Genomic DNA, 13,194 nt, shown 5'->3' with positions numbered 1-13,194 from the left:
GAAAGCCACGGTTAAACTGCAAAACTGAACACTAATTACTGAAGATGTGTTATTTTACGTAGAACTCAACAACCTATTTGATAGCTTGGAAAATCCTTTGATACTAAGATGGAAAGTAAGTGCAAAAGTTTGAGTGAGTGATTCATTTGAAAGGAAAGCAGTTGCTTAAAAGACTGTACCTGCAGAGGTGTGCAAGATGTGAAACTACAGCTCTGCGATGTAATGTGTGTGAAAAGCTTTGGAATAATTAAATATTTGAAAGTACTTCCTCACTCGTCTGTCAGCCCCTTTCCCTTTTTTGTTCTGGCATCTCCCCCCACCCCCCAGTTGTTTTCAGCTTCTGTCACAAGCACTCATTATGCTTGTTCACTCGTGTTACATTTTGGGTCAATATGATGCACTGTTGCTCAGCCCAGCAGGCACACTACTTCTCATTACATTAAAATGCAAATGAAATGGCAATCTAGATGTCTTAAAATAATGTTTGCGTATCATTAAATAATAAAATTTACTAAGGATTAGAAGGCACAAAGCAGTTTTTATCCTGAATTTTCAGACAAAAGTATTCCACTCAGGAGATAAGGTGCAGAATTTCTGGAGCAGTTTTTACATCCAGATGCTCAGTGGCACTTAGTCTCAATCTCTCAGTGTGAGGCAACTTCGAGTGATATTTAAAGAGGAGGACAGGGGGGCATTGGGGATCATCTTGTCTGTATGGAAGAGTTCCTTTGGAGCAGCAGACCATGTTTGTAGCAGCGTTGTGCTCCTGGTGGTCCAAAGAGAGCTGACAGTTTTAGTGGGAAGAAGTTCTAGCTTTTGCAAGATTATAAGGTAGCACACACATTGGTACAATTGGAAAAAGCAGGCAAGTTTTCTGATGTGCAGCCTTTCTCCAAACATAAACCACCCAAACTTCTTTCTTCCCCAAAGCATCTGTGAAACGTAACTGAGTGACCCTGTGGTCCATGCAACGCTAAGAAAATTTTGTTCAAGACTAAAATGCGGTGTAGTATCTACATGAGCAAAAACTTTGCTATTGGTTTTAGGGTCAGTATGTATAATGTATGAAAATACCCTGTTCCCATACTTTTCTTGCAGATATTTACCAGTAGGTGTTTTCTTCACTAAAACTTAGTGATTTTTAATTTATTTTTAATTGCTGAAAAACCCCCGAACTGCTATTTGGTCTCTCTTTCTGTTGAACTGCCCCTGGTATGTTTGTTTTTCTTTCACCATACTTACCTTACTGCTGAAGTTGAGTCTTAAGAATTTTTCTAGCATCTCTCTCCCAGTAAAGATCTTAGTACTCAGTGCTGTCATCTGTCACTGTGAGTCTGTAGTTGAACAGAAATAGTTAAGAAGGCTACAGAGAGACATCGGAGTTGAGGTCTGAACTTCTGTCTGTTTTGTGTCTTCAAAGAGGTATTTTAATGGCAATTCTTTATCATAAAGAAATTATTATATGTGAAATAATAGGATCCTTCACAAAGCACTTTTAGTTATTGAAACCATTTCTTATACATAAATCTCAGATAAATTTAGTATTGTTCCTGTTTGTTTTCCAAGCTGTGTTGAGATCTTTCGATCTAACTTGGGCATTCCCATGTATTTGTGGGTCACTTTAGTTTACAGAAGTAAATAAGATGCTTCAATTTCAGTGTGTCTGAGAGAGCTTTACTGGTTTGGGTGTATGGCTCTTTAGTGTCTTTCTGCTATACTCTTCGTATGTAGATTTTGTCTTTCATCAAATGAATGATGAGTTTTAAATTAATACTGGTCAAGTTCATTGAGGAACCTTGACTAGAAAGTGCCTAAAATATGTAACAGCTTTTCTGTAAGGTAGCTTGTAGTCACCTGCATTTGGGAGAACTGTTTGTAGAGACACCTTGACTGATATCCCCAGGGGAGAGGTGCGTGGATGTCTGAATTCCCATTGTAAGTACGATTGTTTGTTCATAAGATCATGGAAAATTGTCGAGAAAGTCTTAATTCGTTTATTACTTTCTGTTGGTGAGGGGAGGCTTGGGGTATGGTGTGGGACTAGAGAATTCTTGGAGTGTGTAATGAGCAGCTTTATGCATTTATAGATGAGTTGACCAAGACTGAAACTGACCAGGAGATACAATAGGTTGTTTCTCATTGGATTTTAAAAGAGAATAACTTTGATCATTTCAGAAGCAATGAAGCCTGATGCTCCAGTGAGAAAGGAAAGTGGTAATTTATAGCTACCATTAAGGGAACAAAGACAAAGACTGAGGGAAAGTTTCACTCTGAAGATTTACTAATGTGTATAAACCACCCTTGCAACTAGAAATAGCTTGGTATTTCTCACAGAACAAAACAAAAGAGAAAAGGCAGCGAAATGTGGATGGGAGGGAGGGGTAGAAGAGAACACTGCCTGCTTGTGCTTGCCCCCTTGAAAGGTCAAACAACGTATAGGAAATTATAGTTTCAGTGAATAATGGTTAGACCACTTTTACCTGCCAAAGGGAGGACATCTGTGAGAAATCCCTGGCAGGGAGGGGATGGTGTGATGGGTGGGTTGTGGTACAGCCCTACAACCAGGACTTCACGCGCTGTAGGGGGGTGTAATTACTCGGTGAAAACTGTAATACCGCGTTTCTGAAGAAACGCAAGCACGGCTGGGGCGAGGTGCGTGTACGCGCGGGCTGTGACAGGATGCAGGCACGCGGGACCCCTGCGGGGGCTTGTCTCTACTAGCCCGAGACCGCTTCACGGGCCGCCCCAGGAAGGGGAGCCCCGGCTCAAACACACTCGCTGCTGGCACCCGCGGTCTGCGTGGGAGGTATTAGGTGCGCCCTCGGGAAGCGCCGGCTCCCCGGGACATCTGTGTTTGGGGTGTCGCGCAGGTGTCTGAGCGCCGGTGCCGCGGGTGGGTGCGCGGGCGCGGTGGATGGAGGGGCTGAATGTGTGCTGGGGGGGCTGTGCGTGGGGGTGGGGGGGGGAGGCCCGGGCAGGGGCGGGAGGCGCGGCCCGGCGCTCGGCCCGCTGTCAGTGCGAGGCGGGCCCGCAGACGCCTCCCCCCGCCTCCTCCCTCCCGCCCGGCGGCGGCGGCAGCCCCAGCCCCAGCCGCAGCCCCAGCGCCAGCCATGGGGTCGGGCGGCCGCCGCGGCTCGGCGGGGCCGCGGGCGCTGCCGCTGCTGCTCCTGCTGCTGCCCGCGCCGGCCGCCGCCGCCGCCGCCATGCCGCCGCCCGGTGAGTGCCGCCCGCCCGCCCGCCTTCAGCCCCGGACAGCGGCTGGCCCCGCGGGGCGCCCGGCCCTGGCTGCCGGCGGGCGGGCGGGGGGAGGCCGCCGTGCCCGAGGTGAGGTGGGGAGCGTTACCGAAGCGGGGGGGTGGCTCTCCCGTGCCCGCTTCCAGGCGGTGCCGCCTGCGAGCGGGGCTGGCCCCCGAGGGGCACGGCGCCCGTTAACGCCTCGCCTCTGCCGAAGGAGCGGGGAAGTGAACTCGGTGTCTGTCGCGGCTTAATCTGGCTTTGGTCGCCGAGGAATAAACCCGATAACTCTTCTGCAGCCTCCTCCGCGCCCGCCTTACTGCCAAGTTTAAGGCTGCGATGTTTGCTCACTGTCTCCCTCCTCCAGGGTCTCTCCAGCTCAGGCTACTGTCACTACATGAGGAAATCTCACTCCCTGTGCCTAGTGATTTTTTTTTTTTTTTTTTTTTTTTTTCCGCCCCCCAGCTCTCTTTTCCATGCTTCTGCATGCATTAATGCTGGGGGCTTTAGCTGCTGTTCTTCCCTGCGCGCTGCACGCCACGGAGGATTAGTGTAAGAATTAAGGAGCAGAACGGCCGTTTTGCCGCCGGGATGAGATCTAGCAACCGTCTCCGTGCCGTAGCTGTGAGAGAAGCCCTCTCCCTGTCTGTGTTCCCCGGCACCCTCCTTGCTGGGGCAGCTGTGACCCCCGGCCCGGCTGGGCAGGGGCTGTGCATCCAGCGCCTGTGGCTAATGCTTCCTTCTGCCCGCTGCCTTCCCTTCCCTGCCCATCCTGTCCTCCTGCCCCATCTACCTGATTCCCACTAGCCGGGGGCCCCTCAGCAATTCCCTGCAGCCCTCCTGGCACGACTTGCTCTCTCAAATCACTGCTTCCCCTATTTTTTAATGGCTTGACTTTCCTGCATTGAAGCAGATTGTGCCACTCTCGCCGGCTGTTTTCCACCTTCCCCCAGCTCTCTGGAGGTGTTGTTCAAGGACCCCATCACTGTTACTGGTTCTCTGTGCACCTGAGAGCTGGGAGAGCACTGCTGCTGTAGCACTGGCTCTTTGCCTTGTTTCCCGCTGCCAAACACCATGAGGCATTAAAACTACATTAATACTTTCTGAAGTTGGCAACTGCTGCAGTACCTACAGGCATATTTTGTGACTGGGGGGGGCGGGAAAGATGAATGCTATAATTGTACGTGAGGGAGGTGCTGGCTGCAATTCCCTGTTAGAAAGTGATCCCCACTATAAAAAGTGGCTGACTGTTTAAGCAGTTGCCTCCTACTGATATTCATCCAGTTATTTTAGGAGGCACTTTTTGTACCTAGGTGGGGTGCTGCTTCTGCAGTTTTTTCCCTTTAGCCAGTTGCTGGAAATCTTCCTGTTTCTGTGTTTGGATTCTCTTCTGCTGTATGAAAAGCCTCTGCTGATGTCTTCTGCTGCCCATAACTTTTCTTCCTCTTCTTCTGTCTGCACTTCTTCGTCTCTAGGACATCTTCCTGTTGGTGTTTCCCTTTCTCATTTCCTCTGCTCTGAAGTTTCCACCTGGATATTTTGCTTCAGTATGCTGTGCTTTGTGATGGCTGGCCAGGTGTTTTGGCAATGCTGCTCACCAGATACTATTCTTATATTAAAAAAAAATTGGCATTATTTATAAATTATACAAATGTTTAATGGTAAGTCAGTCTTTTAATGTGTTAGTGGTGACTTTGAAAGTACATTTCTGTAAACTGCCCTTGTTAGTTTAAAAATCACTGGGGCTTTCTGAGGGTGATGTCATGGGTGTGATCATAGAACTTTTTCCATAACCGTTTTTTGTTAACCAGAAAGATTAACAGTCTCTAATGAGTCTCTGTAGAACTCTCAGCTAAATCTCATGGAGGATCTAGCCCATAATAGATTATTTTGGATGTATTCATAAGTGGGTACAAAAGTGTAACACAAGCTTATCTGAATTGCATACAAATACATCTGTGTGCAGGTAGAGCATTATACAAATCTAAGTTCAGATACGGTCTCTGCATGTTTCTGTCCTCACAAATACACGTGGTGAGCGGGTGTGCACCACCAGCAGGCGCGCAGCCTTACCTCATCTCATCAGTGATGCCTACAGGCAACACGCCCTCTTCTCCACCTTCTGAATCTTGTCTTTTCACAGATGTGGATGAATGTGCCCTGGGGCTTGATGACTGCCACCCAGATGCTATTTGCCAAAACACCCCGAAGCTGTACAAGTGCATGTGCAAAGTGGGGTATACTGGCGAAGGGAGGAAATGTGAAGGTAAAGTGATGGAAGCACTATGCTCTACCTGTGTCACGGTGAGGTATTTCTAAGAAGACAGCGCCATTAAAAATAATGGCTTAGAATATGGAGGGTGATTTTAAATCAAAATAGTCATTGTTTCTTCACCTGTTTTACTACTTCTTTGCAAAATCAAAGGCAAACAGATTTCATGGTTTATCACTTGGTCTAATAATTGTTTGTTTATGTAACTAGCTGACTTAAAAACTACAAGATAAAGCTACGCGGGAATCTCAGGGCATTCTTGTCACTCTATAAAAACATTCAGCAAGTGATGTGTTAAGTTACAGTCTTTTTGCAAGACAGTGATGATTTTGGACAGCAGTTGCTGCTCACATTTGCACAGTCACATCTCTAACTGTCTATGGCACTGAAGCAAGCATCCATCATATTGACTTTTGCTTTATTCCTTAGACATTGATGAATGTGATAACGACTTCAATGGAGGCTGCGTCCACGAGTGTTTTAACATTCCAGGAAATTACCGCTGTACTTGCTACGATGGCTTTATGTTGGCTCATGATGGCCACAACTGCCTGGGTAAGAAGTGTGTTGGTGAGCACTGTGAGTGGTGATGTTAATGTAACCCTTTAACTGCATCCATGGGAAAGGCTTTGGTGACCTGTTGGGCCGAATCAGCTCAGCTAGAGAATGTTATATATGGGACTAAGGAGTTCCTGGTACTGATACACCCTCCCATTGTGGCTCTTTCTGCTTTGTAAATGAAGAAGATAATTGTGCTACATTTCTGTTAAGTGCTTTGGGTTAAACAATGTGAAGTGGCATCTGTTATTAGGCTAAATGGGTTTATGTAAAAGAACTTGTGCTTTCACTGTCTTTTCTGCTCCAAAGCTAGTTTAGGATCAGTTCTCCGGTGTGTTTCCAGGCTTGGAAATCTTCTCTCATATACAACTATAGCATGTGGGCTTCTCACTCTTGCTGTGCCTGAGTATTTCCTGACATGCAAGCTGTAAGGAAAGGACAATTAGGAGTGTGCAATAGCTGTATATGATAGAGGCCATTGAAGCACAGAGGGACTAAGCCAAATGCTTGGAGTTCCCTTGGGTGGTTAGTGGGAAGCAAAATACACAACTCTGGAAGCGCGTTCAATCCTGGCAACGTTCCCTTGACCCTGCGCACACACACAGTCTCTCACACTCTCTTTTTCTTTATTTAAGACCCTGATCGTTTCCTCCTTTTTGTGCACCGCAGGTGAAAATCTTTAAAAATGGGTAACAAGACCTTGTGGTTTTACTGTGATAATATTCTTCAGCACACAGTGCAGTAGTGTAGAGAAATGCATGAGTTGCCAGCCTGTTGACAGTGTGGGGTGCTGCTGGAGTTACTTCCCTGGGATGGAGCCTCATGTTGATGAAGCTGTCCTGCTTCCAGGGCCTGCACTGGGTACCCTGTGTGACTCTGCCCTGCGCTGTGGTACCTGACCCATTTACTTTTTCAGAGACGGCTCAGTTTTTCTCTTGTGCTGCACTGAGTGTGGATGTGCCCGGGCAGGCTTCCATGCCCATGTCAGTCAGAGGGAAACTTGCTCTCAAAGCATAATTTCAAGACTGTAGTCAGTTTGGCTAGGGTATTTCCCGCTAGTGTATGGCATATCAGGTTGGGGATCACACCATCCCTAGGCTGTATCTTCTGCTGGGACAAATCAGAAAAGCTCCGGAGTCTGCAGTGGGACTGTGTTGGATTTTATCTGCTGGGAACCTGGTGCGTGCCCATACATTAACCGCGTAAGTGGAGGAGAGGATGAAGTCGCAAAGTTCCAAGTATTTCACTAAAGAAAGTATAGAGGGAAGCAAAATGTTTGCTGATACTTTAAAATAATAGAAAGGCCACCTTCTTTTTCTCTAGTGCATCTATGTAAACACACAGTGGAGTTCAGTTAAGGTTACCTTGAAGGGCTGAATGTGGATGCACACACTGGCTCTGACAGTGCCACCAAAGGGTGTGTTCTCTTTGTATCCAGAGTCTCTCTAGAGCGTACTTCAGCTGGCTTGTTTGTGATCAGTAAGACCTAGACATAACTTAGACCAAAATCTACCACCTGCTGTGTTACTGCAAAGCTGCTCAGTATTGCATGGCAGACTTTTTAAAATAAAATGAGACGTCATTGATGTACAGTGAAGTTTTTACCACTGACCTGCCAATTTTGAGATGTGATGTAAATGTTAAATAAATATTTTGGCATGCAGCAAATTGGATCACATCTTCTCTTAATCTGTTTATTTACTTTGTTCACGCCAAGGTTGCCCTCCTCTCACCCTTAGTTTTGAAGATCTCGGCTGTGTGCCTGGGTTTAAGCCAAATAGACAATTACTTGTTGGAAAGAGATGATTTTTTTGAAAGCTTTCCAAGGTCTGTAAGACAGAAACATCTGCTGGAGTTCAAATCTGTAGTACTAAAGACTCATAGTGCCTGTTTATTCATGATTGTTTGCACATTTACATCGCTGTAGAACTCTAAAATAGCTTCTCTGTGATGGAGATATGTCAGCTACTCTTTTTGCTACAGCAGGTCACAATCTTTTGCATCCAATTGGTTTACTCATTCCCTTCAGTAGAAATTAAATCTGTTGTAATACTATGTTATGCTTCCTACTAAAAGCCTTTCTCTTCCTCCTGTTTTAGAAAACAGCTGTTTTATGCTAGAAGTGCTACAATGTTAAATTAAAAACATTGTACTGTTAGCACAGGAACAATAAACAGAACAGGGAGCAAACATCATGTTCCATATGAATTTGCAAATGAGACCAGTGCTTTGTCTCAGTAACATTTTGTCCTGTTTTTAAAGAACTGAGCATTTTTACTTCCTGTTGAAATTGGCATTTCTGAAAATTAGAGTAGGAAAATTCTTTGCTGGTAGTGATTACAAAAACGTGCACTTATTATGGGGTAAAATTCTAAAGAACTGGAGGTTGGGATGAACATCCTGTTGCTCAGAGGCTTAGCTGAAGTTTTTCTATTCTATGTTTTTCTTGCTTATCTAGTGAGCAGAGCCTTTCTATATTCTCTGGTATTGTTGAAGCTCTGAATATTGAATATTGAATATTTGAATCAACATTAAAACTATTTCCAGAACTTCTGCTCTTGTCCTTGACTGCAGTCAGGCAGCACAGCAGCAGTCTTGATGGTAAGTGGTGATGACCTAGAGTTGAGGGAGGAGGATAATAAATCAAACTGAGCAACAGAATAGATGTGATGTGTGAATTATAGCTAGAGTGAAAGTAGGAGCAGGGGATAGGTTTTAAGCTAAATTTATTTTGAAGTTTGTGTTTTTCTTGTTCCACCTTTGCTTCAGAATGGGGAGCTGTGCTGGGTTTGTGTGTGTGTGTGGTGGAGTTTTTGGTAGCAGGGGAGGGGGCTACAGCAGTGACCCTGTGAGAAGCTTCTCAGAGCTCCCCTGTCTCCAAGTTGGACAGACCTCTGGCGAAGGCTGAGTCAATTATCAGTGGTGGCTGCACCTCTGCGGTAACATATTTAAGAAGGAGAACCTGAGAGGAGGAGTGGGAGTTGTGAGGAGGACATCTGTGCGAACACCAAGGTCAGTGGAAGGAAGGAGCAGGGAGGTGCGTTGGAGCAGAGCAGAGACCCTCTTGCCCTGCAGCCCATGGTGAGATGGCAGGGCTGACCTCCCCACCACCCATGGAGGCCACTGGTGGAGCAGAGGCTGACCTGCAGCCCATGGAGGAGCCCACACCAGAGCGGGCGACTGCACCCAAAGAAGGCCGGGACTCTGTGGGAAGAAGAAGCCCCTGCTGTTGTAGTTCAGTGCTGGGAGGATTGCAGCCTGTGGAGGTGACCCATGCTGGGATGGCATGGGAAGAGCTGTGGCCTGTGGGAGGTACTCATGTCAGAGAAGATTCGTGGAGGACTGTCTCCAGTTAGAGGGGAACCACGTGGAGCAGGGGAGGAATGTGGTGAATCCTCCCCCTGAGGACAAAGGATCGGTGGGACTGACAGTAACCCCATTCCCTGCCTCGCTGTGGGGGAGGAGGTAGAGAAATCAGGAACAGAGCTGAGCCTGGGATGAAGGGGAGGGGTGAGGGGAAGGTGTTTTTAAGATGAGGTAATGCTGCTCACTGTCTTACTCTGTCTGTTAAATGTTGGGTTTGTTAGTGTTTTAATTAAATCGATGTTCTTTTTCTTCCTCTAACAAGTCTGTCTTTTGACTGTAATGGGTGAGTTCTTCCATGTCCTTATCTTGATTCCTGAGCCTTTTGCTTCATTTCCTCCTTCCTATCACTGGGGAAGAAAGGGTGAATGAGCGGCTGCGTGGTGCTCAGTTGCCTTCTGGACTCAAACCATGACAGCAGCTTTCTGGAAAAACACCTTTTATAGCTTGGACGGGTTTGGAACCAAAGTTGTGTCCCATTGAGCAAGACAGAACCATCTATGGATGCTCAGCCTAGATGTAAATGTGCTAGGCTGCTGAACAGTACTACTATGGAGCTGCACTGAGAGGCAGAGTATGTTCACGTAGGTGTAGTGTGGAGCCCTGCTTCTGGCTCCACCAAGGCTACTCTGCCTTAGCTGTAGCCAGTAACTCTGCTTAGTCAGCCCACATTTCTTGGGAGGCCTGTGATTGATTGGGCAAACTGTTCACAGGGGAAGAGCAGCAGCAAAAATACACTTTCCCAAGGGTGACAGCACAACAGGAACAGGCTAGCCTGAGGTGTCTAAGCTGCCTGGGTGGTTACATGCAGAGTAGGTTCAGTCCATACCTCTTATTGAGCGGCTGCTGCTGAGATGAGTGTATTGGTGTTAGTACAAAGCTGATCTCTCTCTCTCTCTCTCTCTCTGTCTCTTTCAGATACAGATGAATGCATGTTCAACAACGGTGGTTGCCAGCATGTTTGTGTCAACACTGTGGGGAGCTACGAATGTCGCTGTAAGGAAGGGTTCTTTCTAAGTGATAACCAGCATACGTGCATCCACCGCTCAGAAGGTACTGGCTGCTTCCCTCCAGGCACCGAGCAGGAGTTTGTGACAGAAGCTAACTGCAAAATCTCTAAAGCAGCTTCAAAAGTATTTTGCGGTTGAATTTTTCAAAGCTGTGAAGGGTCTTGAAGTCCTTGCTCCTTTTAAAAGGAACAGTGTGTCAGAATCTTCTAAGTGACTTTGAAGACTCTTTACATCCCTTCTGCCCCTTTGATCCCACCTATATGACTGCAGTGTTGTGCTTGTAAAGGCTGTACTGCTGTACTTCCAGTGTACTTTACGCTCTGTTGTGCAACTAAGCTGTGTCCTGATCCAGGGTATAGCAACAAATTGAAGGACAGTGAGTTCTGACCATTTCCATTGGCTTTAATAACAGGGCAATACCTGCATTACCTTCGGGTACTTTTTAGATTCCATCTGCAGTGTTTAGGTTTCAGCTAAGAGATTTATTGTTTGTCAGCCCCAAAGGTATTCAAATCACGTTCTTTGTTTTGAGTGAAACCTTTATGAAGCGACCCTTGAGAGATCAGAGAGCTTTGGATATCTAGTTAGACATCGAATTGAACAAAATTATTTTGGATGCCCTTAGGGAATACTTTAAAGTGGTTGCTCAGATCAGGGAGTTGTCCATTGAACTGTACATGGAATATCTTACTAAGAAGTATTTGAAGCTGCAAAACCTTCTTTAATCTGTGGCTTATCATTGGCATGACTATAAGAGGAATCTGAGCATGAATAAACAAACCTCACTTTAAAAATCCCCACAGTGAAGAAATCAACATTTATAGACATATATGGCCATACACAGATGAGTGCACTGAGGTGGCTGTCATTTGACAGAGCTGAATTGATCTTTTGTTTGAATTAAGAATTTGTACTCTCTGATTCTCTGGTACTGGGCCTGGTCTCACGGGGTGTGCTGGTGCCTGGTGGTTTCTCAGGGCATTGCTCAGCTTGCCACCGCAGGAGCTGAGCCAGGACGGGGGACAAGCAGGAAGGCTGCAGTGGCGGGGCAAGGCATTTCCCTTCACGTTGCCTTGCTAGCAGTGATATGTGTGTTTGTGTGTGTGCATGAATGATGAATATAAGGTTGAAAATCAGTTGCTTGAATTCCTTGTCTTGTTTCTCCTCCCTTGGCATTGGACTTCAGACTCTTTATTCTTACTTGCTGCAGTTTGAGTACCTTCTATTCTCCTGAACTAACAGCAGCAACATTTGCTGTTATAAATGTTTGTTCCCTAAATCGTACCTTTGGAATTCTACTTCTGTTCTCTTATTTCTAAAGATGCAGTTATTTTTTTTATCTTTTTGGCAAAAAAAGGCTTTTTTTCTGTAGTACCAAATTTCCACTTAATTTAGTCTTTTTTATTCTTTGAAAAACAAGAGGAAAAAAAAATGCATTTTTTCCTAAAAACTACTAAATAAAATACATTTTTATGAAAGTTAGTCTTAAGAAAAAAACCTTATACTGTTTTTGTCCAAAGTGCTTTTTTTTTTTTCTTTGTACTAAAATACAGAAGTGTTTGTTTTGTTTCTTTTAAAAGCCATTTTTTCAGGTTATCATGCTGTGACTGTTTCCCTCCTGCCTCCCACTCACTACTGTGAAGGTGCTCCACGGGATTCCCCACCTTTTTTTTTTTTTTTTTGCCTTGGGTGGGCAGATCTGTTGTAAGCCAAATCTCATTGCTTTATCTTTCTGCTCACTTTGTTCTCTGCTTTTCTGCTCATCACTAGGTCTTCTGTTCTCTGCCTTGTGTATGCAGTTCTGAGTGTATATACTTTATTAGTTCTGTTTTGAGACCTCACAGCATTGATTGAAACAGCGTTTGGTACCCTCTGCCTAGACCATCTATTCGGTTTTGCTTCTTATCTGTAATACAAGGGACTATTTCCTTCCCTGGGTTCCAGCCCAGTTAAGGGAGTGCACACATCAGTGCTTGAGAGGCCTTCCTAGTGGTCTGCAGTACTGGCCTTTATGTACACAGAAAAAGAGGGAATGGGAGTTGAGATAGGAGAAACAGAGAGTCTTGGGGCTGTTGTATTGCTCCTGATGACCGGTGTAACAGGGGAGCCTAAGAGTCACCTACCCTTCCAATCTATCTGCAATTATCTTCTGGGTTCCCTGCCATTGACTGTGACATGGGACTCCAGGTCAAGCAGCTATTAGAGGAGAGTTTGATAATTAAGGTTGATTTTTCATCTGATATAACTGGGTTGGTCTGAAGCACAGTAGTGCTCTGAGGGGCTTGCTGGTTCTGCCTCATGCCTGCTTAAACCACAGGAACTCTGAGTGCCTTGAGAAGTTGTGCACAATCCTATTTTTTTCCGTGGCTGGCTACTCTGAATAAATTCTTCTTCATCTATATGTGGGAGAATGCATTTACTTTGGGAGGCTATTACAGTAGCTGACAGGACAGCCCTGCACATGTAGCTTGTTTCTATGTTTAACTTGCTCCGTATTAGAGAAGACAAAAATTTGAAGGAAAGCAGTTTTTCATTAGTAACTATGTATATCTTGTGGTTGCTATTGCTATAGATGACAAATCTTGCTACTCTCCCTTGTGGTATTTCACAGTCATAGCTATCTACTTGTTGGGCTGAATCAACGGGAGCAAATTGGACCTGCAAGATGAAAGCCACATTTGATATCACTGTGTGGACTGAAAGCTTGTACGCAGGGGACCATCTCAGCTGTTGCTCTTAGACCCCTTCTGACTGTGG

At 45.6% G+C, this 13,194-nt stretch overlaps 1 protein-coding gene across 3 annotated transcripts in view; it reads left to right on the top strand.

Moving 5' to 3' along the window:
* Positions 1 to 2,608: 2,608 nt before the first annotated feature.
* Positions 2,609 to 13,194, top strand: part of SCUBE2 (signal peptide, CUB domain and EGF like domain containing 2) — a 46,337-nt gene continuing 35,751 nt past the window's right edge. For 2 of the 3 annotated variants that reach the window (XM_033006940.2, XM_009965125.3), the window contains exons 1-3: positions 5,240 to 5,500; positions 5,936 to 6,061; positions 10,346 to 10,480. In XM_033006940.2, the coding sequence (XP_032862831.2) occupies positions 5,242 to 5,500; positions 5,936 to 6,061; positions 10,346 to 10,480 (520 nt within the window). In that variant the 5' untranslated portion in view covers positions 5,240 to 5,241. Of the gene's footprint in view, positions 2,653 to 4,709; positions 4,896 to 5,239; positions 5,501 to 5,935; positions 6,062 to 10,345; positions 10,481 to 13,194 lie in introns of those variants that run through there. The other variant, XM_033006939.2, reaches the window with a different exon arrangement.

The sequence above is a fragment of the Tyto alba genome, unplaced genomic scaffold, assembly GCF_018691265.1.
Source record: "Tyto alba isolate M040663 unplaced genomic scaffold, T.alba_DEE_v4.0 Super-Scaffold_8, whole genome shotgun sequence".
Lineage (NCBI taxonomy): Eukaryota > Metazoa > Chordata > Aves > Strigiformes > Tytonidae > Tyto > Tyto alba.
This window is presented reverse-complemented; position numbering and strand designations above follow the sequence as displayed.